Source organism: Chelon labrosus (assembly GCF_963514085.1).
Source record: "Chelon labrosus genome assembly, chromosome: 4".
NCBI classification, from domain to species: Eukaryota; Metazoa; Chordata; class Actinopteri; order Mugiliformes; family Mugilidae; genus Chelon; species Chelon labrosus.
Window position 1 is genome coordinate 24,231,744 of NC_140340.1, and position 26,484 is coordinate 24,258,227.

Here is a 26,484-nt window from a genome sequence, read left to right on the forward strand (position 1 = left end):
GTGGTCAGTGTCTAGGATTCACTGTTGCGTCCTCATCTGTTGTTTCTCAGACAAGAAGTCAACTAAACCTCTCTGAGCATACATTACATGAAGAGAAAATGTTTGAATGAAAGGTTGAAAGATTGATGATACAAGTCATGGACGTTATTTAGTGGTAACTCAAAGGATTATTTAACAACTCAGAAAATAATCAACAGATTTGCTACAGTCACGGGTTTGTTTGCCTCATAGGATGCATTAGTTGTAGGTTTGTGTCGTTGTTGGATTATTTGTCACAGTTTGTTGGGTAACGCCCCCTTGTGTCGGATATACAATATGGCTGACAGAAAAAGCTCATCAATCTCTCAGTGTGGACTGTGTGTGTGTTAGTACCAGGTCATGGCAGCCTCCGTTCTTTATGAGACAGGGGTTGACGAGATCGCACACGTTACCATTCCCCATGTAGCCAGTTTTACAAACACACTCACTCTGCAGACACAAAAATTGAAAAGAACAGTCAGATGAACAATCAGTCTCTGACGGTCATCATCTATTTATCCTCAGGTTTGTTAGTATTTAGCTAATACACCACATAGACAGCAGGAGAAGTTTGTCACAATGTTATGCCTGATCAATGTATAGTACACTTGCTAAAACAATAGTGTGACAGAGCCAAGTATTTTTTTTTAATCTGCCACTGCAAGGAGAATTATTATTATTTAATTATCCATCTTAAACTGTAAATGACCTGTCCGGGTCCGATGTGTTTGCAGTCAGCGTTGGGGCTGCAGCCTCCTCGACTCTCTAGCTCACAGTTATTGATCTCCACACACACTTTACCGTCACCTGTCCAGCCCTCGGCACACACACACGACACATTACCTGGACCCACATAAACACACTCGGCCTGCAGAGAAAGAGAGATAGGACGGGTTTGTTAAAGCAGTTTTAAGCCTAATACTGTTATGTATTACTGTTACTAATCCTGATACTTGATTATTTCTGATGCTATTGGTTGATAGCAATCAACGATGACGGGTCACAGTGTCTGCCTGAAAAAAAACACTTATTTATTTTGACTCATTTTTATGTACAAAGTCTGGTTCTAATGCCGGGTAAAACATTTACTTACTAAAAAGAAAATGTACACAGAACATCAAGTCTGAAAATAATTCAAAAATCGATTGAATCTACGTCATCTGATCGTATTTTCTGATTTTCTCCCCAAACTATTTAGGTGGATTATCGACGATAATGATTGGTGGCTGATTGATCAGAGCACCCTTAATATAAAAAAATAGTGACTGCTTATTTTTGAGCAGCTGTTGAAAGGAAGTCAAATACACCTCATCAATACACTTCAAAAATGTCACATTTTCACTTCATCAACTTCATCCTGTGTTATTAATCTAAATATTCTTAGATTTATAAGGATGTTGCAGATTATTTCTTAGAAATGAAGGAGGAGGATCGTGTTTTGACTATTTTTTTTGTATCATTATAACTATTATTATAATAATAATACATTGGGTTATTTATATTATTTTGTATCAGGAAACACAGTTAGTCTTACATTGGTGTCACAGCCTCCCCGACCGTTTTTCAGGCAGAGGTTGATGGCAGTACAGGAGTGACCATCACCGTCATATCCATCCCTACACACACACCTAGAGCCAGAAATGAAAAGTTTAACAAATTCAACAGGTGCAGCAGTAACAGATGAGTAAAAGGTGTTGAATTCAGTTGATAAATTATTTGTTTTGCAGCTTATCAATGTAAAACTAATCACATCAATAAACACTATAAACACAGACAACACACAACAAAGAACCTGGGCCATCATTATTCAACAGGAGGAATCATCAGGAGCTACATTTAGTCACGCAGGTCCACACCTTTCTTGCTATGCTATTACATCTCGGTACAAGAACCCCCTTTCTGCTCTAGTAATCTAGTACTCCCAGTTAACAACTTCCTTCCTTTCCTTTCTGGTAAGTCGGATGTAGACTTCACACTAACAATCACACTAAACATTTAGTACAACTAAGGCTAATGGGGATGTCTATGAAGATTTACAGGTATTTGGCCATAAATCAATGAATAAACAGTAATTAACAAATTAAATCAGTGCATCCAAAAAGTGTTGACATTTTTTAATCTAATCTATGGAGGGCAAGTCCACGTTTTAGAAAGGTAAACTAACATAGAAGTACTATGAAGAACTGCAGCTCTAGACTGCAGCACTGATCAGTCACAATATTAAAACCACTAACAGGTAAAATGATAATCTCGTTACAATGCAATGTTCTGCTTGGAAATCTTTGGTTGTGAAATTCATGTGGATGTTATTTAGACACACCTAAACATTGTTGATGACAAGGAAAACCCACCCCATAGTAACAGGACTCACCATAACAACAGCAGTAATCCCCAGTAGGACACTGCAGTATGCCACCCACAAAAACTGCTCAGGAACAACTTAAAAACTATGAAAAATAGCCCAGGTTGTTCACCCATCTGCAAAACTCTCTGGATCCTAAACTATCTGTGGGATGCATTGGAACAAACCCCATCCACAGAGCCCCCCCTTAACTCCTAGGAACCACAGCCTCCTACTAGCAATGTCCAAAACTACAGGGCACCCCGAGTCAAAACTGTTTTGGAGGCACAAGAGAAACCTACACAATATTAGGCAGGTGGTTTTAGTTTTATATTTGATCTGTGCATTTTCAGTCAACCATAAAAATCGTCCTTCAATCCTCAGTAATGATTAGTTACTGATAAACGATTTTTGTTGACTAATTCCAATACAGTTACTAAAATACAACTCAGAATACTGAAAATAAATCAGCAGAAGTAGTAGTATTGTCTTACATGGTATTCAGTCCTGTGTGTGTACAGTATGCGTGGATGTGACAGTGCTCCAGGAGTCCATCAGAGTTGCAGGGCGTGGCTGTCTTGTCACAGTTTTCACCGGAGTATCCCTCCAAACAGGAGCCTCTTCGACACACACCACCGCTGCCTGGACGGTTATCACACACGCCATGGACACAGCGACAGTCTGAAGAAACACAAACACATCATGTGATAATTTCAGGTTGATCAAGAAGAGTTAGAATAAACCACAACGGCCGTGACCTTGCTTTCCATAGAACACTGGTGCAAAGAATGGCACATTTCCACACTACCAAATTATACATGAAAATTATAATAGTCCATTTAAATTTAGAAAAATTGAATCATAATTGAGAAATGCCACTGGAAGAGTAAATCTAAACCAGGTAGTATTTCATACACTGTTGCCCATAAAGTTGGAATAAAATTTTTTTTACCTCTTCTCAGGGGGATGATTGTGAGATTTATAAAAATAGGAATGTGTTTGAAAACTAAATTATTCCAACTTTATGGGCGACAGTGTATTTAAGGGACGTGTCCAAGATGAAACAGTCGTTAAACTGCTTAAGTGTCAGTGAAGAGCAGCTTTTACCTTCATCACAGTTTTCTCCATGCTTTGACGGATCTGCGCAAATGTGGCAAGCAACACCCCGCAAGCCGGCCTGACAGCTGCATGAGCCGTTGCCACTGATACCATCAAAGCACTGTATGTGTTCAGAAATAAAATGAAGTTTTAACAAAATCACATCACATCAGTTGAGAGACTAGACAGGAGACGTAGTTACACCTGTGTGAATATTACTTACTGTTCCTTTGTCGTAGCAGGGATGCTGGAAACCTCCAATACAGGGTTTACAGTCTGGGCCATAGAAACCTTTACAACACTCGGGTACCTGACAAAACCACACACACAACATACATACATTAAAACAAAATGACACTGAATGTTTCAAAAGTCAGAGAAAACCCAATCCACCATATGACCACTGACAGCAGCAAAGCACAGCTTGGTCAATTAGGCCATTTCCAATTTCCCTTGTTGGCCCTATTTTTATTTTATGCTAAATGCAAAAGACACATGAAGACACATGAAATATGGCTGAAACACATTCCCTTCACAACTGATCAAACTGGATGCTGTCCTCTTTTGAAAACTGCTATTGCTGATTGTGGTTATATCACAAATCAGCAGTTTGTCAGTTTCAAAAGGAAATGTTTTATGGACATCTGTCTATAAAATATTTGTTTATTATTTCGTTATCAGATGGGGAGCATGTTAGGTGCTTAGTGAGCCAGATCTACGATGTTGACCAGCTAACTGCTAACTCTGTCTGCTGTTTGGTACGGAGAAGAAGTTCACACTGTGTTTTTGGAGTCGTGTGCTGAAAACAATTACCCAGTGAGGCTAATAACAATGTCAGTAGATCATGTTATGAACAAAGACGAAAACAAGTTCTGGTTCTAAGATGATCTGCAAAGATTGGGTGACATTTAACTTTTTGGTTGTCATCGTGTGAGCCACTGTTTCAAACAAAACAACTGGTATAGCTACTTGGAAAATTGTTATGAATAATAATTGCTCGTCTGATCTTAAGATTCTAATTTCTAATTTGATTCCAGTTTCTGATTTGTCCATTGCATGGCTATGCTGACTACAAGATTAATTTTGTGTTATTTCAGTTTCTGTATTACGATGGAAAAGTGAGAAAACGTTTAACCAAAGTCTGCATATGTCAAAACTGTTGATACCTAATAATGTCTGTGTAGTTCACTGAACTTTACTGAAATTGTCGACACCTGTTCATTTGAAGACACCATTCACAGTTAGACCAGCTCAACGTGGTTGAAAAAGTTAAACTCTCACCTGTTTGGTGGCATTGCAGTATTTGGCGCAGCCTTTACTGAGACTTGGCGCGAGAGGAGAAGTGACGTACTCACAGCCAATCTGATGACGATCCTAAAGACAGACAAACACTGACCTGTCGGCATTTTGTTTTCTTTGCTTTTTAATGAGAATAGAGTTGAACAGTTGCATTGAGAGTCATGGATATTACCATTTCAGTGGTGCCCGTTGGACACTGAGTTTCATAGAGGTAACTGCAGTGAACACATGGACCCTGAAAAAGCATACAGCATTCAATACTTGTTAGTTACTGGTTACTGTCTGTGGGAAGAGATTAACAATTATGAATCTGATGATGTTGGCTGAAGTCATATTTCCATTACATGTACTGCTCACACTACTTGCTAAAAGTTAAAATAATCAGATAATAGAAAAAATGAGGTTAATGCAAACAACTTGAAACACCATTTGGATTTGTTCATCGTCAAACAGTTGCAGTAACAACGTGCACCCACACCAGTCTGTTTCCACAAGTCATTCTATCCACATTAAAACACGGATGACATAGGAGCAAGCCATATTTCTGTTTCTGAAGCAAGCTCCTGTCATTTGAATGTGTTGTTTGAGTGAGACAAAGTTTTGAGTTACAGCCTTGTCACAGAACAGGCAGAAGTTAATCTTATTTTAAGAGTTTCCAACAAGTATAAAGATGTACTTCTGTTCCTTCTTCTTCCTGGTTTAATAACAGAAAACAATAAAATGAAGCCTGTAGTCTGGATGAAGTGCCAGAATAAAGAGAAAAAACACACAAATGAATGCCCAGTTTAGCAGATATGAACTCAGTTACTGATCAGTATTGATCTTTTTTTTCTTTTTCTCAGTGGAGCAGAACCTCAGTAGAAAGAAGCTGTGTTTTGTATCAGTCAGTTTTTATTTTTTTTGGATTTAGAGTGAAATAGCAAGCCTGTTCAGTTCATATACAGGAATACTAAACATAAGCTGTTGAAACAAGGCATTCTGGACAATGGACAATTTTATGTAAGATTAAATGAAGTGTCAGCAAATTAAACGTATCATTTTAACTGTGCAAGCTTGTTCAACTAGTTCAAATTACATCTGCCGTAGTTTGACCTACTCTCGTTAAATGACTATGAATCTCTATGGTCTAAAAAATCTAAAGCGCAAACACTGGACTTTTAAACTGTGGCAATAAAGTCTGTTTTCATTAGTGAACAACGCAAATATGAGTTATGTGAGTTGTCCGTGCTGTTTTCTTCTATCAGGTTAAATTCAGCACAGAGCAGGTGAGTGGCCAGCATGTGTGTGTCGAAGGGGGAAGAAATGCTTTCGGAAGCAATAGGGCAGCACGTAGCACATCCAAAACGTTGTTTGAGACGTGCAAAAATATTTCCAATTTGTTATGAGACCATGGCGGAATAAATAAGACCTTGGCAGGCCGCCATAGTATTATAACTGTATGGGAAACCCAGCTGCTAATCTTGGATCTTCATTTTGGCTTAGTATCACTGTAGCTCTTTCTAAAATGAAGCTCAGTTCAATCACAAAAATTATTTTCATCCTCAATCATTCACAGCTTTCTCTCTCTCCCTCTCTCTCTATCTGTCTTTCCGCTGTTGTATTCAGCTGACTGTGGGAGTTTCCAGTTTAACCATTCAAATGTCTTTGTTGTCAAATTTAAATACTTTCTCCTCTGCTGATTTCAGGTGTCCCTTCACCCCATCCATCTGTAGTCTTCATATCCAGCTTTATTATCTTACTACCAACACTATTGTCCAGACCCACACTAAGCATGGCCTTACCTTCTACCCCTCAAAATCTATGACATCGCTATCGGGTCTAATCACCAAAGACTTTTACATTTTTCTATTGTGCATGTTATTAAATAAAATCTTCATTGTTTATTCAGAGCAAAATCTCCTCTGACTGAAACAGTTTCAAAGTTTGAGATGACTCTCCACCTCCATCTTCTCACCACAGTGATCTTGCTCTCAATGACGTCACAGCGATGGGGCAGGATGGGAAGGATGGAAGGCGGATACAGCAGCCCATCAATCATATGTATAATCCCATTGGATGCAACAATGTTGGTGCTTGCCAAACGGATGCCCTTGTCACCCAAGAGGATGTTGCCCTGGAGGGTGAAAAGGAAGACAGTGTTTGTTAAAAGAAGTTGCTAATATTCAGTGTGAATTAGTCAGGAAACATGTCAATCGAGGACAGACACTGAAGAACCAATGAGAGACACTTACATCATCGGACACACTGATGCTGATCTTCTGATTTGCCATCGTCTGAATCTCAGGAAGAGTTGCCAACTCATCGGCTGTCAGCTACAGACAAAAACAAATCAACAACTTTGAAAGATTCACAGTCACTAGATTCACTATTTTCGAACACCATGCTCGAAAGAAAATAACTACACCCTAGTGCCATCGCTACTTTTACTGCCTTACTGTTGGTGAAGATAAAACATTTTGCCTGAAGGTGAATACAGAGAAAAGTTCAAGAGATATTCATTGTTGAAGTCACTGAGGATCAAGGACGAAAGAAGCACAAAGGAAGGATTGTTAGATAAATATTAATGTGTTGGGTGGCATCTTACCACAGCCTGGGAGAAAACATGGTGTCTAAGGAGTTCCTGAAGTTTATGTTTGGCCTTGGGAAAAAAAGCAAAATAGTTTGATATTATTAGGAATTACTGAACATTTCTTAAAGATTAAACTAGTGTTTTCTTCATGTGAACCAGCAGATTGATCTTTTAGGCCCAGCTGAGACTTCTTACGTCATTCAGCATGTACAGGATGCTGCCATCTCGCGCTCGGTCCACAGCCTGGTTGGTCGGTACAAACACAGTGAGCGGTCCTGGACCCCGCAGAGGGGGAGGCGACCCGCAGTTCTACAAACACACATAAACAAATATAAATCTGATTAAATAGAGGGATTCTCTACAGATTCCGTTTTAGAACCACTTCCAAATCATATGAGTACATACAAGCGGGAAAAGACACTCACATCAACCAAAGAAAGGAAGCGGTTGTATTTTCCATCCTTAGTCAGAATCTCTCCAATTGTCTTGTCAGCAAACTTGACACAAGAAAAAAAACATGAACAAATGTCTAAAATTAGTTGAGACATACATTGTGAAACTTTCATTTTGTGTTTTTTAGGATTGGTGGGGGGCTTTATCTTACCCGTTCGTCTCGGGTAGGGCTGTCAGAAATTGTGTTTGTGATTGGCTGGTCTATGATGTGGATGATCCCGTTTGCTGCTGGCAGGTCTTGCTGGATGACGGTGTACAGCCTGCTAGGGTCATCCATCAGGATGAACCTCTAATATGAGAGAGAGTACAAGAGAGAGAACTTCTTACACACTGTGAACAAGAATCCATGTTTAGGCATTTAAAACAAAAAAAGTTAAGACCTTGTGATGTTTTCATGTGAAAATGTGCATGACAGAGACAAAACTGTGAGAGCTCACAGAAAGCATTCTAAGTGTGTGTGGTACTCCCAGGACTATGATGGAAACAGATTTTTATAATTAGGATGCAGTCAGAATAAAATGCTGTCTTAGGTAGTTAAAACACTTCTGTTGTTATATATCACTGGAGAAATCCGAAACACAATCTCCGATTCCTAGGACCACAACTGTGGTGAAAAGTAACTCTGTATGTAGCATTAAGTGTGTTGACTAACAAAGGCAAAGATAGATAGAGGCCTTCAAACCTGGACAAATGAATCTTCACTCATTATTAGTCCAGTACCAATAATTACAGTTCGTTTAAGTCTATTTTTTTTTTTTTTTCGATTTTATTTTGAAACCAAAACAAACCACAAGGACAGAAATGTATGAAAGTGCCATAAGAGCAGCCTCGTTCTTATTGGCCCACCCTGTATACTAAACACCCCCATTAAATCAGTTGATTTTTGTGATGTAAAACAATTCAAAGCAGTTCACTCATATCACAACTTGTATTTTAAAAATGAAATTTGCAATGCAACTGAAATACAATGTGACACAAGATAAAAAGCATAAGTGTGAACATGCTTCTATGACTGCGTTATGTTAATTTAAAAAACAAAAGTACAGGTGTTTGGATAAGAAAAGTTTGAATACAATGAAAAAGAAGGAATTTACGTCCGCCTATTTTTTTTTTCAATAATATTTGCCTTCAAAACGACTGTAGTTTGGTGGTTTTAACTGGAAATCAACAGAGCACAGCTTGAAGTCTTACCTAATCCCATCTCAAATTTGATAGCAATACTTCAGAAAATGAGTATTTTAGACAGTTGCTAAAGTGTGCCAAAACGGTCCCATTTGGAGACCCTTGGTAACAAATCAGTCATGATGTTGGGCTCTAATGAAAGGTTACACTTACACACGTAGTGTTTCTGTGGTGTAAATATATAACAATACGGACACACCAGCACACAGGGATAAATGCTTTCTACAGCATAACCCCCTGCGCCGTAGCTATGCACACTGAGTGCCTCTGTACTGTACCTCAGTGTTATGGGAACACCACTTGTCAACCTGGATATCATTGTTTTCAGAAATCCATTAGCTATTTACCTTTTGCGCACCAGCAACTCGCTGGCTATTGTGCGACTGTAGACACTGTAAACTGTCAAAAGAGGTGTCAAGTTCAGAGCTGTTTTGGTATTACGGTGTGACTAATACATGCAAGCTAACTGAAGTTACGACTAAGTTAATGAAACTTTAATGAAAATTAAATGCTATTGAATATGTCTTTATTATCATTTTAAAAAATTGAAGTGACGGGTAAAAATAGATTATGACGGGATTTTTATGACCTTGTCAGTCAAAATGACCGACAACGAAAAAGTCTAGCGCAACCTCTGCTTCTAACAGAGATTGTGAAATTTTTCTGCAGCATAAATTGTCCCTTTATAGATGAAATGCTTGGTGTGGACCAACTATTTTACTGGAGGACATTTACAGGACCATTTCTGTTGGAGTTTTATCCGTTCCTGGAATGCAGTGAGGCTACTACCTTTACTACACTTACTGAGGAAAGCACGGTTGAACAGAAAAAACAGGAAGAAGACAAAGCTCCACCTACTCTATGACTCAGCAGACAGAAAGGAAATACAGTTGATTATTTGTTCCTGAGAAGAGACACACACTGAAAGACGGTAAGATTCAACTTCAAACCAAATATACCACCTCTACAGATTCAGGTGGAAACAGTGGGAACACTGGGAATACTGGAAGAGGAATCTACTTTTACTTCAACCTGCTGCAGATTCCACATTATGATCTGACAGATCTACAGCTGAAAGTGAAAGTAAATGACGAGTAACTTTCTAGACTGACTTCGTTGTAAGTCTGCTGTGTTTTTCAGCTTCGCTCAAAGACAAAATGTCTTCCGGTTCAGAGTATGATCTCTCTTGTCCTGTCTGCCATGACATCTTCAAAAACCCTGTTGTTCTGTCGTGCAGCCACAGCTTCTGTAAAGACTGTCTGCAGAAATGGTGGAAGGGGAAAAAAACAAGCGACTGTCCGTGCTGTAAGAGAAGATCCTCAAAGACTAATCCTCCTTGTAACTTGGCATTAAAGAATCTGTGTGAGGCCTTCTTACTAGAAAGAGCTTCTAAGGGCTCTGATGTTATCTGCAGTCTGCACTCTGAGAAACTCAAGATCTTCTGTTTGGACCACCAGGAGCCGGTGTGTGTCATCTGTCGAGACTCAAAAACACACAACAACCACAAGTTCCGACCCATTGATGAGGCTGCACAGGATCACAGAGAGGAATTCCAGTTACTACTGAAGCCGTTAAAAGAGAATCTGGAACTTTTTGAACAAGTTAAAGAAAAATGTGATCAAACAGCAAAACACATTAAAGACCAGGCTCGACAAACAGAGGGGCAAATTAAGGAGCAGTTCAAGAAGCTCCACCAGTTTCTACATGAAGAAGAGAAGGCCAGGATTGCAGCTCTGAAGGAGGAAGAGGAGAAGAAGTGTCAGATGATGAAGGAGAAGATAGATGGTCTCAGCAGAGATATAGCAGCTCTGTCCAGCACAATTAAAATCTCAGAGAAGGAGCTAAGAGCTGAAGACATCTCATTCCTGAAAAACTACAAGGATGCAGTGAGACGAATCCAGCAACGTCCCCGTCCAGATGATCCACAGCTGGTCTCAGGGGCACTGATAGATGTGGTAAAACACCTGGGCAATCTAACCTTCAACATCTGGAACAAAATGAAGGAGATGGTCTCATACACCCCTGTGCTTCTGGATCCTAACACTGCTGACCCAGAACTCATTGTGTCTGAAGATCTAAGCAGCGTGAGATCTGGAGCACGACAACAACTTCCACAAAACCCAGAGAGGACCAAGTTTGCCTGCTCTGTCCTCAACTCTGAAGGATTCAGTTCTGGGACACATGTCTGGGATGTTGATGTTGGAGACAACAAGGACTGGGAACTGGGTGTGTTGGGAGAGTATATCCAAACGAATGGACAGTTGCAGTCTGGATTGTGGAGAATTTTGTTCTCCAATGGTAAATTCTCAGCATTCTCAACGCCAGGTCCCGAGAAGGATCTGCCAGGACATAAGCTGCAAAGAATCAGAGTTCACTTGGACTTTGACAGAGGAAAGTTGTCTTTCTTGGATCTTGACACCAACACAAACATACACTCCTTCGCCCACCGTTTCACTAGTACCCTGTTTCCTTACATCTATACTGAAAACCCCCTCCCACTAAAGATTTTACAAGTAAATGTCTCTGTAATGGTGGAAAAGCACAGGTAGGGTTATGATGATACATTTTATAATGGGTTGGATAACAGGATAGAAAAATAAAATGATTATTGTATTAATTTATTAATTATTCGAATGTTCTGGGGGGTGGCACAGTGGCGAGGTGGTTAGCACTGATGCCTCACAGCGAGAAGGTCACCGGTTCGAATCCATGGGCCGGCTGGCCTTTCTGTGTGGAGTTTGCATGTTCTCCCTGTGTCTGCGTGGGTTCTCTCCGGGTACTCCGGCTTCCTCCCACCATCCAAAGACATGCTCATTAGGTTAATTGGTGATTCTAAATTGGCCGTAGGTGTGAGTGTGAGTGTGAATGGTTGTCTGTCTCTGTGTTAGCCCTGCGATGGACTGGCGACCTGTCCAGGGTGTACCCCTGCCTCTCGCCCGATGACAGCTGGGATAGGCTCCAGCAGACCCCCGTGACCCTTAACAGGACTAAACGGGTATAGAAGATGAATGAATGAATGAATGAATGAATGTTCTGGGACGAGACTATCAAACAATGACAAATCTTTTCAATGTATGATCAGACCTAAGAACTACCAGAAGAAACAGTAACGTGCAAAAGCAGGATATAATGAGTTTTTAGCTACATTTTGTATTGTCTTTGTTATTGTATATATGTGGTATCTCTAGTGCTGGGTTTCAAAAAATCTATTTTTCGATTCAAATCAATTTTGATCAAAAAATCTGATATCAATTCATAGAATTCTGTGATCTTTTTAAAGAACAACATTTCCTGCATCCTTCTGCTAGAAATCTTGCTGTGGTCTTGTGAGACAAACCTCCAGAGACTGTGCACGTGTGAGGGACACTGAAAACATAACAGAAGCTACAACCCTGAGAGCTTCATCAGGCCTGAAAACTGATTATATTCTAATAGTATGCGAACTGAGAAGAGCTGCACAAAAGAAAAGCCATATGCAAGATGTGTCAACTATAGGTAAACTACTGTGGAAATACCACAAATCTCTGAAACCAATGACAACAATTAGTTTTGTAAAAATCTCTTTCATTGAAAATGTTTTGAAACTAAAATATCTCTAACTGAATTGATATTGAATCAAATAGGGTGGTTACAGTTTTTGAAAAGTGCATGTCACCTAATGCATATCCTAAGCCTTAACAGCTTAATGTTCATTTATAAATCAGACTTAACCTCACGAAGTACAGGACTCAGGATCCTATGCTGTACATCTGACATTGTTTAATATATTTCGGTATCAATTTGTAGTACAACAATAAGACTTACATGGGAAATGAACTTGACTGCATGGCACATGAAGTTGTTCTGAAGTGTATTAAGACATCTGTACGGATACAATGCCTTAGTCTTTGGTGGTTTGGTGTTTAGTTTAGTGTAAGTCAAACTCATTAAATGTTTAATTTTGTCATAACACTTACATAACACAACTCAAGTACCTAAATTACTGATAGCATGACTGCTGATGTGATTTGGAGACTATGTAAATAAAAAAGGAATTCATTAAACAAGATTCAAATGAATCAAAATAGATAAATACTAATATTGGCAACAATATACTCAGCTTTAAGCAAAATTAAGTGATGCCAGAATGGTGAAATGGCGCGTATTTTTAAGTTTACGGTGGTGGGCAGTTCTGAAAATGTTGCAAATGCTGATTTTAAACACAGTGATTTTAGAGAAGTGATGATGCTGATGAGGCTGCGATTATGTTTTTCCGATACCATGATCTTGCATCTTTATGTTGTGTGGATAATGACAATTGAGATTGAATCTCTGTGAGAAAAACAGAAGCATTATTTGTGACGTGCTACATTAACAGTATGAATATCAACAGAACTAATGAAATCAAAATTACAAATGATTTTCTTTAGCAGTCTCTTTTTTTCTGTGTCCTATTCTGATTGTGAGACAAATAAAATCAAGCTAGAAGACTTTTCATTGACTATATGCTGTATCTTTGCAACCATAATTGCTATCTAACAGTCTAAGCATTTCTGCCTCATGAGGACTTATTTCTGACCATGATCATTGGAATATGTTCCACATATCCAAGTATTTACTCTTTCCAGACACGTGAGTACACTAGACCTAAAATGTGCTCTCTGTATTTCAAAGCCATGGTAAATATTTTAGCTTTTTAGCCAATCTGGTTTTGGCAAATGTCTTCTAAACTAGATAAGAAGCAGGTATGCATCTTAATTTTCTCTTTAACATCTAGATTAAATAGTTATTACTGAGTTTGGAGATTAAGTATTACCTTGTTTTCTTTAATCCTTAGTTTGGCTCCTCCGTACAAGTCGAAGTCTCGTCCCTCCATGTCCTTATAGAGGTGCTGGCCCAGGATCAGATGGTTTTTACACACCAACACCTCATCAATACCCTGCACAGACAGTGTTGGCTTTAATGTCCACTATATATTGTTGGATGGTTTCTTTGAATTCCTAACTGTTTGAATTATTGCTTTGAATATCCAACATTTTCCATTTCTAACTGTAAAATCCTAAAGTAATCTCAGATTACATGAGCATACAAAAATATGAGACACCCTGGTCAGTTTCCTTTTAGATATATTTTGTGACTGACAGGTGGAGCTACTCAAGGATAGGATGGACATAAAATGACCTTGCTTGAATAATCAGTTGAAAAGATAAACAAATGTGTTAAAAGTAAACAATCCCCTCTTTTCATTCCTTGATTCCTTCCGTTACCTCCTCTCCTCATTAATCTTGACCCACTTGAATTGGAAAAAGAAGAGACAAGGACCCTACAGGAGGAACAGGCATTAAACAAATATATGCGGGCCACAGATACACCATCAGTCCATTGTTTTGTTATCACGTCGCAAGTAACTGCATGGTTTCTGTAGTTACTGCGCATTAACGCAAATGAGTTGGTCCTTCGCACCTCCTAGGTACATTTAAAACAGAGTTTGTATTACTCTTACCAACATCTCAACTGCTAAGAAAGCTCCCAGCTCAATTCACACTGACAGTAAATGCAAATAACTCAGTTCTTGTAGAGAGAATCTTCTGGCAGGGCTTTGAGCTGAACTTGTTTAAAAGACCTGCGTTTAATCTGTTTCTTCTTTATCTATTTTGAAGCTACTGGGCTTATTACTGCTCTTTGTAAGGTAAAATGATTTACTATGACTGCAGTTCATATTCTGCTTGCTTTCTACAGTGTTGCTGCTGGATTAATCAATTCCTGATTTCCAAAACTATGGTTTGGGTCAAGGTTACAATAACAGGACATGCATTTGTTAATCGCCTGTTTTAAATAAAATTGCTGTTAAAAGGAATTTGTGAACCCTGAGATTTTCTTTTAATTCAATTCACAACATGACACAATGTTCCTGCTGTATGTCATCTCTTCTATATGCCTCAGGTGACAAAAGGTCTTCTGCAAACAAGGCACCCTTGCATCCTCATTATAAGCTTCTCTGACAAACATCCTCTCTCCACAAGAAGGATTTAGGGATTTCTGACATCCTTCAAGACCAATTTCTGGAGGAGAAGTGAGGAGACAAAGTGGCACAAAATAGAGAAATGAAAAGATCCCGATGACTCCCTAACAGCAGAAACATTCTACCATGGAGCTTCCAGTTCAGTCAACAGTTTAACCAAATTCAGTTCCGCATTCTGGAGATTTTGTTCCCACCACAGATCAAATAATTCAGCCTAAATATAAACCAAATGCACGGTAATATCATTCAGAAGATTTCTGTGTTTCTTTGCAAGGGAACACAAAGGCATCATTAAAAGAAAACATTGAAGTAGTTCAGAAAGACAGGTGACCTACAGTCAGAGGTGTTTTCAGCAGGGGAATAAAAGCCGTGAAGGGTCCATTTTGACTCAGTTGTAGTGAACAGCCTTTCTCTGAAATACAAACACACAAGCCAAAGGTCAAAGACAATCATTATAGACTTGTGTGTGAATTATTAAAACATACAGTCATGGCTTTAATTTTGCTTAATGAATCAAGTTAAACAGTTTTTCTGTTGTGAAAACAGAAGGTTTATGATGGGTGCAATGTGCGAGTAGGCACAGGGCAAAAAGACTGTGATTCATAAAAGTATAAAATACTCCAAGGAGCAAAGCTACTTGTGTATCCCAGAGTGCATAACTGTGTTCTCTAACCGTCTTCATCACACTCTGTGTTTGACATGTGTTTGTAGTTTCTGTTCCGGAATTTGTGACAGCTGATAAAGCAGCAAACTGATGTCTTCAGCTGGAACATGCATCACATTATTATGCCTACAATTTTCCAGAAAACGACAATAAGCAGTAAAGCAGGGTCTCTTAGTATGATCCTATAGCTGATCAATAACTGATTAACACAATTTGTCAGCTTAAAGCTTGGGCTGTTTACGCTGCAGTCATCTCTCATGTTTTAGTAATTTTGTGTGTGTTCACCTCACAACAGTAATTCACAAGTTTCTGGCAAGGTGATATGCATGGCAACTGCATATTGCAAAGCTATTATAAAATATGGAAAACAAATTTTCTTATTAGTAACATCCTAAATTGTTCATAAATTGGAAACCCCTCCATAATACTTTGCTTTTAAATTTTTACCAAAGAGGGCAACGGCTCCAGTTAGATTTTCCCTCTGGCTGCCACTCCTGTCCAAGTCTATGAGACGCTCCATCAGGTTACCATAGCAACGCCGACCATCACCAATCTGACCCACCTCACACACACACCTGAGAGAGTGGGGCAAGACAGAAAGATGAGCAGTGTCTGTTTCAGCTGTTGTTCCTCTGATCCGGGTCCTGGTCCAGGCCTAGGTCCTCACTCTAGTACTAGTTCTAGTGTGGTTTTGAATAGACAAGGTTATGTGTCTGGACAGTTTTCTAGTTTTGGTTCTGGTTGTAGTTATAGTGGATCTAGACAGTAAATGAGAGTTAGTAGCAGAGATGTCATATTTCCTCATATTTCTGGTTATAAATCTAGTGCCTCACAGCAAGAGAGAGGCCCTAGTTCAGAGAGTCCATGTGTCTTACCTGGGTTGTCCATCCAGTCCAGTCTGGCAGACAGCTGAGGGGTCACAGGAGTCTGCTGAGCAGGCAGAGACGAGGTGACAACCCAGCTCAGGGTTGCCACGGATAGGGGACATACCAAACATACACTCACAGCTGGACTGTGAGACAGACAGTCAGACAAATACAGAGTTACGTTAAAGTCATACAGATTCAGGATTTTGTTCATGTTTTGTTTCTTCTGACCTGACTTGAGTCTCGGCTCAAGCCTCCTTACCTTGTTGGGTCCTTTGAATACACAAACGGTAGAGTTGCTGGGACACCCTCTATTGTTTTCTGAGCAAGGGTTTCGGGGTACGCAGATCCTACCGTCGCCCTGGTAGTCAGACTTACAAGTGCAGGTCACCTTTGACCGTTGTGAGGAGCACTCTGCGTTTACATCACAGTCCCTTCTAGAACAAAGACCTGACCAGGAAAAAAAAGATATCAATGACTCCATATGAAACTCATTATCTTATCCCCAAAGCTAATATATATTATAGTCCAGTTATATAGGGCAAGAACAGAATGTCAAGACAAGACACAAGTAAAGGCATGTAGAGACAAAAAGTGACATGTAGCGACATACAAAGACATGTCAAGTCAATTGAAGACATGTAATGACATGTAGAAACATATAAAGACATTCAGAGACAATGAGCGACATACAGTGGCATGTAAAGAGATGTTGATACAAACTGTGACATGAAGAGATATATATAAAGACACGTAGAGATATGTCAAGACATGTAAAGACATTTAATGGCACACTGAAAAATGCAGAAACATATAAAGGCATAAAGAAACATATAGAGACATGCAGAGATATGTAGAAACATATAAAGACACTAAAGACAGAGACAGAGCAGAGACATGAATCAAGAAAAGAACTCTGACAAGTTCTCCCAGATGCTGAAACAACCTACCTACCAAGTAGCTGGAAAAATGTTCTTTGAAAGGCAAACACCAAACAGTGATTTAATTTAGATTTTTAGGTTTCCTCTTTTGACTGCACACTGTATGAAGTTCTTACGTTATTTTTGAAAGTTTATGTGATGACTTACTTGGTGAACAAAATAACTTAATCACAAAGTCTGTGTTTAAAACAGGTTTAAAGTTCCAAGTGAAATATCTTAAAACTTTAATTCTCATGAATATGTAAATATAAAAGGCCATTTTAATCCTGTCACTGAACATATAGTTTTTGTCCTTTAAGCAGGATCAAATGTTCCAAACCCTTTATAGACAACAGCATTAACATACATTTGGTATCAAATAAATGCATGTTTACTTGCGCATGTATTCTGTGGCGTTTTTCTGTATCCAGGCAAACAATCACATTCGGCCACGTCTGCTTCTCCTTTACAGTATGAGTAGGGGCTGCAATTACTGCACCTGTTACTCACTGTCAACAACACAACAGACAGGAACATACGTATATTAGCAGTTAATGGCACATATCACTTCATGTTTCATGGACATGGAGTCCAAACAATAAATGTTTTACTTAAATTATGTATGTAATCTAATCCAGTATAATCCAGTGTGTCATGAGTTTACCTTGGTCACAGCGCTTCCCAGTATATGGAGGCTGACACAAACATTGTCCGTCACCCTCTGGACCTTTATTACACACTCCATGCACACAGTCACACACTGTACAGACACAAATACATTTTTAATAGATGTAAGCTGTTCTCTACTTTCCTGATGTTTCTGTGTTCTGTCACCCTCATACATACATGACCCCCTTTTAATGAGACCCTACCTTTATCACACTTTTCTCCAAAGGCATTTGGGTTCTTACACTCCTGGCAGGCAAAGCCTGAGAAACCGTCCTGGAGAGAGAAATGTTTCTTTCACAAGCTGCTTCTTTTTTCCAATATCATCAACAACTTTCTTCCAGTCTTACAACTTTCCAGCATTGTCTCAACAGCTGAGCATAAAAACACAAGATTTTTGTACAACCAAAATAAAGACAAATGTAATGTCATAAAACATAGGTTGACCAAAAAATACCAATATCTGTAAATTAGCAATTAGCGTCAATGTTTCATAATGAGCAGTGTCGCCCTCTAAATATTGAACAAGACAGACGCGGTACTAACTTCACAAACACAAGTCCCGTTGCCCATGTCTCCATCCACACAAACTCCATTAAAGTTGCAGGTCTTCTCTGACCAACGGGGGCAGGCTGCAAACAAGCACAAAACACATTATTAGAAATGACCAAGTTTTGTTGATTTTATGATTTGTAAGAATACAGAAAATTCGCAGGGTTGATGTCATGTTAAATTTGTGAGATGATCTGATTAAATCTTCGCTGTTTCCAGACACGGACACCCCGGTAAAACAACGTAAAATACAATTATAACAAATATAATTGTAATCGTAAGGGTATGGCACTATATCATGTGGTTGGACCTAAGAAATAAAAAGAAAAGGAAAAGAAATCAAGCAGAACTGAGGTTACATGCACACACAAGTTAAATATAAAAAAGGGCACAAAATGTTAAATATTGAAAATGAAATCCGCATTTACAATTTGTAAATGGCACCCCATAAAAAAACGTAAATCTGATTGGTTCTTCAGTTTTTTCCACCATAACGTTACCACACAAGCTAACAAGAAAAAAAAAGATTGCTAACAAGTTTATTCTCCTCTAAACAATGCAGTACAAGCTGTCACAGTTAACAGAAAGAAGTTAGTACTTACTTGCTGTATACACGTAACTGGCAGACAATAAAAGTCTTTTTTAATGAACGTTAAACTTTACTCTCTCTGCTTATAGCATAAAAATAACGGCGCCCTGTTGCAACCTTAGCGGTGCCTTTGTAGGTAAGAAATGTCAATAAATTGATGAATCAATCAGAGCTACTGAAGAAAATTAACGTTACATCGTTTTATTGAGGACCATTCAACACCACACACATTCCAAATAAACGTAATAATAGGTTCACTACAGCAAAGCCTCAAAGATAAAACTTCATGGCGTTACTACACAAGCTAAAAAAAAAAAAAAAGATAGCTAACAGTTTCTTCTCCTTTTAACAAACCGGTACAAGTTGTAGCAATCAACATAAAGACGTTAGCACTTACTTGTTGTTGTAACAAGTTCTGCCAAGTGCTGCCACTACGTTATGCACACATAACTGGCAGTAAAACAATTAAACGTTTAAATAAACTATATGTGTTTTTCAAAAACTAACGTAGTTTAAAGTATTTTTATAAAAACAACCGCGTCCTGTGACTACAGCGATATGTGATTGGTGGAAAGACATGCCAATCAATCAAAGAACCAATCAGAGCTACAGGAAAAATAACGGTTACGCTTTTTTATTGAGCGCCATTTCTAAAGTGTGGATTTTTTTTCAGTATGTTCACTGCAGCAAATCCTTAAAGATAAAAAGCCATAACGTTACAACCTAACAAGAAAAAAGACATCACTCAAGTTTCACCACTTTTTAACAACCTGTACAAATTGTTGCAATTAACAATATCAGACTTTTTATGGCCTCTTTTCTATCAGTTGTAAACCCCCACCAAATCAACTTAATAATATGCAAATCCTCAAAGATAAAACGTTACTAGTTACCAGACTTTACTAAACAAACTAACATTACTGTTTTATTTTTAAAAGATAGCTAACAATTGCAAGTTGTCACAATTAACAGAAAGACGTTAGATTGTTATACACACAGAACTGACACTTTAAGTCCTCTTTTGTCTGACCATCTCTTCCTTCAGTTTTAAATTCAACCATTTAACGCAACACAATTAAGGCTTGGTTGTATATAAATGTTGCCACTTTTCTACATTCTTTATGTAGAATTTCTTTTTCTTGATGGTCCATTTCTCTATTTGCGTTATGACTGACCCTTTTTCAGTCTCAGTGTTCACATTAAGGATACCCTTTACATCTGCTATGAAAACATTTGTATAATGATTTTAGTGTGATTATGTCCATGAAGGTTCTCAGTCATCCAGGTCATGGTATAGCTATCCAGCTAGTGTGATTATGTTAATCTGATTTATGTTAATAAAAGAAAATCAAGGTCTCCAAATGTCTTGTGTTACCTAGGCAATTGCAAGACCCAATGATATCAAGTGTTCTTTGAGATACTGACAAACCGAGATATTGTGAAAAACATTGTTGGATTTAAATGAATGAATGTGGTCACCGGGGCTTCAGAGAACACAGAAGCATGTTTTCCTAACTTGACTGATTTAGTCACTGTAGGAACTAAATTTGGTGGCACGTATTGATGGCTTAGTGTGGAAGGAGGGATGTAGGAAAATAAATAATAACAATAATAAGTCCAGTTGCCCTTGTTTAAGGATTTTGGATGTACCATGACCTGGATGACTGAGAACCTTCGCATATTTACATATTTATCCAACACAACACAGAAACCCACTGGACCATATATCATACCACACTATTTTTTATGTTTGTGTGTGTGTGTGTGTGTGTGTGTGTGTGTGTGTGTGTGTGTGTGTGTATGAGTCTTACGGAGACACAGTGGTCCCCAGTGTTGTGGACAGCACTGTGGATGCATGAAAGACTTCGAACACATGTGATGACATCCCTGTAGCTCCAGCTCCCTGCTGCCGATCTGCACCACGTAACTGTAGCACACAGTGAGAATGGAGTAAGGAATCCACCTCAGTAACATCACAAAATATTACTACTGTTACACAGACAGCTTTTAACAACATTTATGACATGTCCATGACTTTCAGCTTGTGTTGGGTATGTATCTTTGTACCTACCTGCAGTTGGTGGTGCCCACCTTGCTGAAGCCACGAGGGCAGCTGCTGGTGATAGCTGCAGCACAGGAAGTGCACTGGGTGTATAAATCCATCCTCTGTAGGATATCACATCGACCAGGAGGAGGAGTCTGATGGAGCAGAAGAGCAATATGATAATTGGATGCAACTTTCTTTCTATACTTCACAACATATCTGTTTATATTGACAAAATCACATCTTCCTAACTCCAGATGGTGCATGTCAGAGAAAATAGCCAAAAATAGCAATTCCTCTAATGGCCACTTGAGGCTGGCTCCAAAAGTGAGTCAATCTCCACAGACCTTCATTTTAGAAGGTCCAAATTTACAGTGAAAGTAAACATGTTTACAGCATAAAAAATATGTATAACTCGCCTGTTTAAATCATATTAACACCTAAAGTTACGCATAATTTAGCACGTCTCCACTTTTATAGTGGCAGTTGTCTGCCTCACTGTCACCTCGCCACCTCAGCTGCACTCATGCTCCAACTCTTTGAACATTTTTTTAATTGGCCAAGAGTTAGGTGAAATCAGGCACTGCCAAGATGGAGACTGCCAGAAACACCAACGCTGAACTATAAAAGTGGTAAAAGTTGTCCCAGTTGACAGAAAGACTTTATCACTCTCTAGTTGCCGTACGCGTAGAACTGGCAGGAAAACAATTTAACTAAATGTCTTTTTTAAAAAAGGTACTTGGTGACCTTTGCTGTACCTGATTGGTGGAAAGAAATGTCAATCAATCAACGGACCAATCAGAACTACAGAAAAAAATGATATCCTTATTCAAGAGCAGTTTAAATAAAAAGACCAGATGAATCTCTTTATTTTTTTTATCTGTTGTGACCATCACCTCCTTCCAAATCAACTTAATAATATGACACAAATACAACCATTTCATGTATAAAGGCCATTCATACGCACACAACAAGGCTTGGATGTATTTGTGCACATATTTAGGATATACATTTTTCTATATTTGATGGTCCCCTTGTCTAGTTGCATTATCACTGACTCTTTGGACAGTTCCTTGTGGATAAAGTAATCTTTAGTCACTTTACAGGAATACTGTTGGTGACTTCACAGAGGGTTCGTCCATCTCAAGCAACAACTTAGCCTAAAACTTTTACTGACACTCATGCTATTTACTAACTTGGTGATGCCTCATGTACATGAATCAGCTGGAGGCTTTTTAGAGGGCTATTTGGACAACATGCATATAGTGTATTACAGTAATCAGATAGATAGATAGATAAAGAAAATGATTAAGAAAAATGTTGGCATATTGCTGCCATCTGCTGTTTAGTTGTATGATTCAGTGTTATGTTCACAAATCTTGATAAAAGAATGTAAACGATAGCAGTAATAGTAACCAGAATGGCAGTTACGTTTCTTAACTCATACTAAATGTCAAAATATCCCTTTCTCTTTTAATACTAGTGCCATTGCTCAGCATATGCAGAAGCTGTAAAAACTCTTTAAAGAATTGTCATTTGTTTTGTCACAGATATTCATGATCAAAAGTGGTCGGAGTATTGAGTCATCTTGGGACTTTTTTCACCCACAACAGTTCGCAGTTTTCTCCCATTATTATGAAACTGTTGTTAGTCTAACACTGGTCTAACACAATACTAGTGCCAACTAACTCATTTTAATTTTAGCGTCCTCAGTAAGTTTCCATTACTTTTACATAGTTGTTAAGCCTGCTCTTTGTCACTTAAATTTCACTACGAGCCACAACTTTTCTTTAAATCACCAAAAGTGGCAAAATGAGCTCAAATGTTCTGTGAGCTCAGAGTCCAGTGGGAAAACAGTGGGCAGTGTAATTGTATTTATCAGAAAGTAAAGCTTTGAAATCAGAAAACAGCAAACATACACTGACTGATGGAGTTGGAGGCGTGTTACCTGTTGTTGCAGTGAAGTTTGCAGGCACAGTAGTGACAGAAGCAGCAGCAGCATGGCTCAAAGTCTCACATCCAGATAGAAAAATAAACCCAGTGTCCTCCTCCGTCGAAAACTAGAAAAACTCCTCAGTAGAAAAACTTAAAGTTCAGAAGATGTCCTGGCAGATTTAGATCTAACCTAGTTGTCTCCTCCCATGTCAAGCTTGAACCTCACATACAACCTGTGCTACTAACTACAGGAAAAAAACACAGATAACAACATCCTCTGCGCAGGAAAAACAAAACTATTGGAAAACAATAGAAGTATTCCAGCAGTAATAGGAAGCTTATTGAAAATGTGAGAGCAAACTGGTGTTTATAGACGCCAGACCCCGTGGAAATACATAAGCTCTTATAATAACAAACAACTGGGTGGATCCTGGCATCTGTAGGATTATCAGCAGAATCCCCGGCTCACTTTGAAGCAGTTTTGTGGGAAATAACCAACAGATTACAGCTAACAAATTAACTCTCAGCTAAGTCTTCAGCGAAGCAGAAAGCAGCGGCAGAGGCTGGAGCGACTGCTGCCGTCACGTCTTTTCCTCTCTCATCTAGGAAGGGAGAAAAAAAATAACAGAAACTGGCAGAGTAGGAACCTCCCAGCAGAGGTCATCTCCTCCTACTACTACTCCCCTGGTCGTAACAGCAGAGGTACTCGTAAAGAAACAGCACAAACACTTGTTTTAGAGAAAATTGTGATAGTAAGCGACTATAGCAAATAATACTTCCCTCTTTGCATGTCTAACCTCCAGACATATGGACTGTGTGGTGACCATTTTGGATTACATTGCCTTTAGACCACTGGTTCCCAAACAGTCATGAGTTGTTTTAGCTGCACAAAATCGTAACCATCCATTAAGTTAAATTGAACTTTAGATCAAAACTTTTTAGACAAATGTTTCTTTACTTTTATGAAGCTATTCAAAGGAAGTTATTTATCTGCCCTTTTATCTCTTCCGGGGTCTATTGGCTATGCAAGTGGAACAGCCTCAAATGTGAATATAATTCATTATACTATTTAAAGGCATCATATGGCAAAAAAACTTGGTAACCAGTGATCAAGGTGTCCTCAGGGAACAGTATCACCCTGCACACCACCTGTTTGAACTGCTATAGGTCCACAGACTTATGAAAGGTTTTAACCCCAAGGCCATAACTTAACTGAACACTGCACTAAAAGCCCTCTCTTCAAGGGCAATGGAATACTAACATGTGAAATAAAATCTATTTACTTGACATTTACTGCAATAAGAACAATTTCATTTCTGATGCATACATGGCCACCAAGCGCTTGTGTTAAATTCATATATGGTGGATGATGTGAGCAAATAAGTGTGATTTTTTTAGTTTGTGATGCTGTTGAACCACACATGTATTTCTTTAAACGCCTCTGCTGTATGACAGCCTCCACAGTGACCACCTCTCTAACAGTTTTAACAAAAACAGAAAATACTATCCTTCAAGAAAGTGGCATTTACGGCCTGACTGTTGTATTCTCTTCCTGCTTCGCCTAGCAAACATCTTTATTAAAAGACTTTGATAAGTAATATACAAGTAAAGATCAATGTGTTTTGTGAGATATATACTGCTTTAACTCTGTTGCTCTGAATGTATTATAACCATGCTTTAAAGTTGTAATGGTTGGGTTACTAAATATAATATTTTTTACATATTTTCAGTTTAGTAATTTGACTTTTTCCCCCTTATTTCTTTACACGCTTATTCTGTTTGTTGTCTTCGTAAAACATCACAGGCGGAGAAGAAGAAGTGTTGACATTTTGACTAGTGCTGCTACCAAATAATCGTAATAACAGGTAATATATTGATAGTTTACCCTCTGATGTTTGTCTGAGTAGAAAATGAGAAAGATTGTGAGAAATCTTCTCTTTTCCTGACAGGAAGCTTTGGACGGATTTCCCCTCCTGGTTGTCCCAGTGCACCGGTGTGATTTGGACGGATTTCCTTGTCAGCTGACGGGACTATTCTGCTTCTCAGAATGTAGAACAACCAGTGCAAAAGCTGAGTTTCTTTCCTGTTTTATTTCAGTTGGACTGGACGAAGAGACACAGCAAAGAGAGAGAGAGAGAGAGGGAGAGAGAGAGAGAGAGAGGGAGAGAGAGAGAGAGAGAGAGAGAGAGCGTCAAAGGTCAAACTGCAAGCAGACAGAACAATAGAAGGAAGCAGGCAGTAGACCTCAGACTGCCGTACTACTGCCTTGCTCATATGCTCATTAGCTCTTTTTTCCTGCCAGTCACTTCTCCTCACGCAGCTGGGCAATGTAACCTCAGTCTGTTTTGTCCAGTTTGTAGTGATGTTTTATGTATCGCTGTAGGAGCAATTCAGTAAATATTCAAAATAATTAAAAGTCAGTTTTAACCAAGTTAAAATGGTTGGTTAACAACAACAAATGTGTAATGTAATCATGTATAAGAACAATTATGGTAATTTTGACTGTGACATTTTGCCAAAGGCCAGTACTGGCTTTATTATCTCGGAATGGTGACACAGTACCACATACCACTTTTGTACTTCAGTGTCTTATCTTGAATCAGCGAGCATAATCTGAGATAGGTATATCTGCAATGAACTGATATTGCACACGCTCTGGTATTTTGTTCTGACATCTGTGATGCCTTGAGACTTTGTGATTAAATACGAGACAAAAGAAAAGCTTAAACCATAGGATGAAGGACACCCTGATAATTGCTATCTTTGAGAGTTGCATAATGACACCAACAAGGAGTCAACAAGCTGATGTCCTGGAAAAATGAGAAAAACATCATGAAGGAAAGGCACAACCTCAAAAAATGCCTTCAATCTGCATTGCTGGACAAAAAACAGAAAAGGAAAGCAAAGAAAGCGGAAGGGCGATAGTATTTACTGCACACACCATCAGCAACTGCTGACTCCTAAATGGTTTAGAAAAACATGAATCAAGGAGTAAAGCGCGATGGGGGCTTAAAGTCAGAGGCCGTGTCTCAACCTCGACAAATACCTCCAATCAGCAGTGTGAGCCGGAAAATGGACGAACAGACAAGAAAAGATAAGAGGAAGCGAGAACTGATTTACTATCAGTGTCACATCCCTCTAGTGTTCCCTGGTGTCTTTCTGCTCCAGCTGTTTATCAAAGACCTAAACTGGATTGAACAATATCCAGGACACACCGCATCACTCTATTTACTGTACTACAAGCGGCCCTTAAATGGTATCTACATTTTATTAAATGCAGTAGGGCT

General features: G+C 38.8%; 2 protein-coding genes across 2 annotated transcripts in view; one reads left to right on the forward strand and one right to left on the reverse strand.

Moving 5' to 3' along the window:
- The window catches only part of stab1 (stabilin 1), a gene marked incomplete at its 5' end in the record, with an annotated part of 69,184 nt that extends 45,920 nt beyond the window's left edge, over nucleotides 1–23,264 (reverse strand). Inside the window, 26 exons of the mRNA XM_084542762.1 lie at nucleotides 373–468; nucleotides 728–886; nucleotides 1,553–1,646; nucleotides 2,854–3,040; nucleotides 3,467–3,578; nucleotides 3,681–3,767; nucleotides 4,739–4,831; nucleotides 4,929–4,991; nucleotides 6,711–6,869; nucleotides 6,988–7,068; nucleotides 7,341–7,394; nucleotides 7,521–7,634; nucleotides 7,751–7,822; nucleotides 7,930–8,067; nucleotides 13,756–13,878; nucleotides 15,297–15,373; nucleotides 16,073–16,200; nucleotides 16,501–16,637; nucleotides 16,754–16,941; nucleotides 17,807–17,920; nucleotides 18,076–18,171; nucleotides 18,284–18,353; nucleotides 18,624–18,709; nucleotides 21,030–21,145; nucleotides 21,290–21,417; nucleotides 23,211–23,264. Of these exons, the coding sequence (XP_084398888.1) occupies nucleotides 373–468; nucleotides 728–886; nucleotides 1,553–1,646; nucleotides 2,854–3,040; nucleotides 3,467–3,578; nucleotides 3,681–3,767; nucleotides 4,739–4,831; nucleotides 4,929–4,991; nucleotides 6,711–6,869; nucleotides 6,988–7,068; nucleotides 7,341–7,394; nucleotides 7,521–7,634; nucleotides 7,751–7,822; nucleotides 7,930–8,067; nucleotides 13,756–13,878; nucleotides 15,297–15,373; nucleotides 16,073–16,200; nucleotides 16,501–16,637; nucleotides 16,754–16,941; nucleotides 17,807–17,920; nucleotides 18,076–18,171; nucleotides 18,284–18,353; nucleotides 18,624–18,709; nucleotides 21,030–21,145; nucleotides 21,290–21,417; nucleotides 23,211–23,264 (2,826 nt within the window). The remainder of the gene's footprint in view (nucleotides 1–372; nucleotides 469–727; nucleotides 887–1,552; nucleotides 1,647–2,853; nucleotides 3,041–3,466; nucleotides 3,579–3,680; nucleotides 3,768–4,738; nucleotides 4,832–4,928; nucleotides 4,992–6,710; nucleotides 6,870–6,987; nucleotides 7,069–7,340; nucleotides 7,395–7,520; nucleotides 7,635–7,750; nucleotides 7,823–7,929; nucleotides 8,068–13,755; nucleotides 13,879–15,296; nucleotides 15,374–16,072; nucleotides 16,201–16,500; nucleotides 16,638–16,753; nucleotides 16,942–17,806; nucleotides 17,921–18,075; nucleotides 18,172–18,283; nucleotides 18,354–18,623; nucleotides 18,710–21,029; nucleotides 21,146–21,289; nucleotides 21,418–23,210) is intronic.
- On the forward strand, nucleotides 9,699–13,692 carry LOC311486769 (E3 ubiquitin-protein ligase TRIM35-like). The gene has a single exon (XM_084542761.1). It carries the CDS (start codon nucleotides 10,118–10,120, stop codon nucleotides 11,507–11,509), a length of 1,392 nt encoding a protein of 463 aa, XP_084398887.1. The 5' UTR covers nucleotides 9,699–10,117; the 3' UTR covers nucleotides 11,510–13,692.
- Nucleotides 23,265–26,484: the final 3,220 nt, after the last annotated feature.

Coding starts and splice junctions, on each gene's coding strand:
- LOC311486769 (XM_084542761.1), top strand. CDS start 10,118: ATGTCTTCCGGTTCAGAGTATGATCTCTCTTGTCCTGTCTGCCATGAC.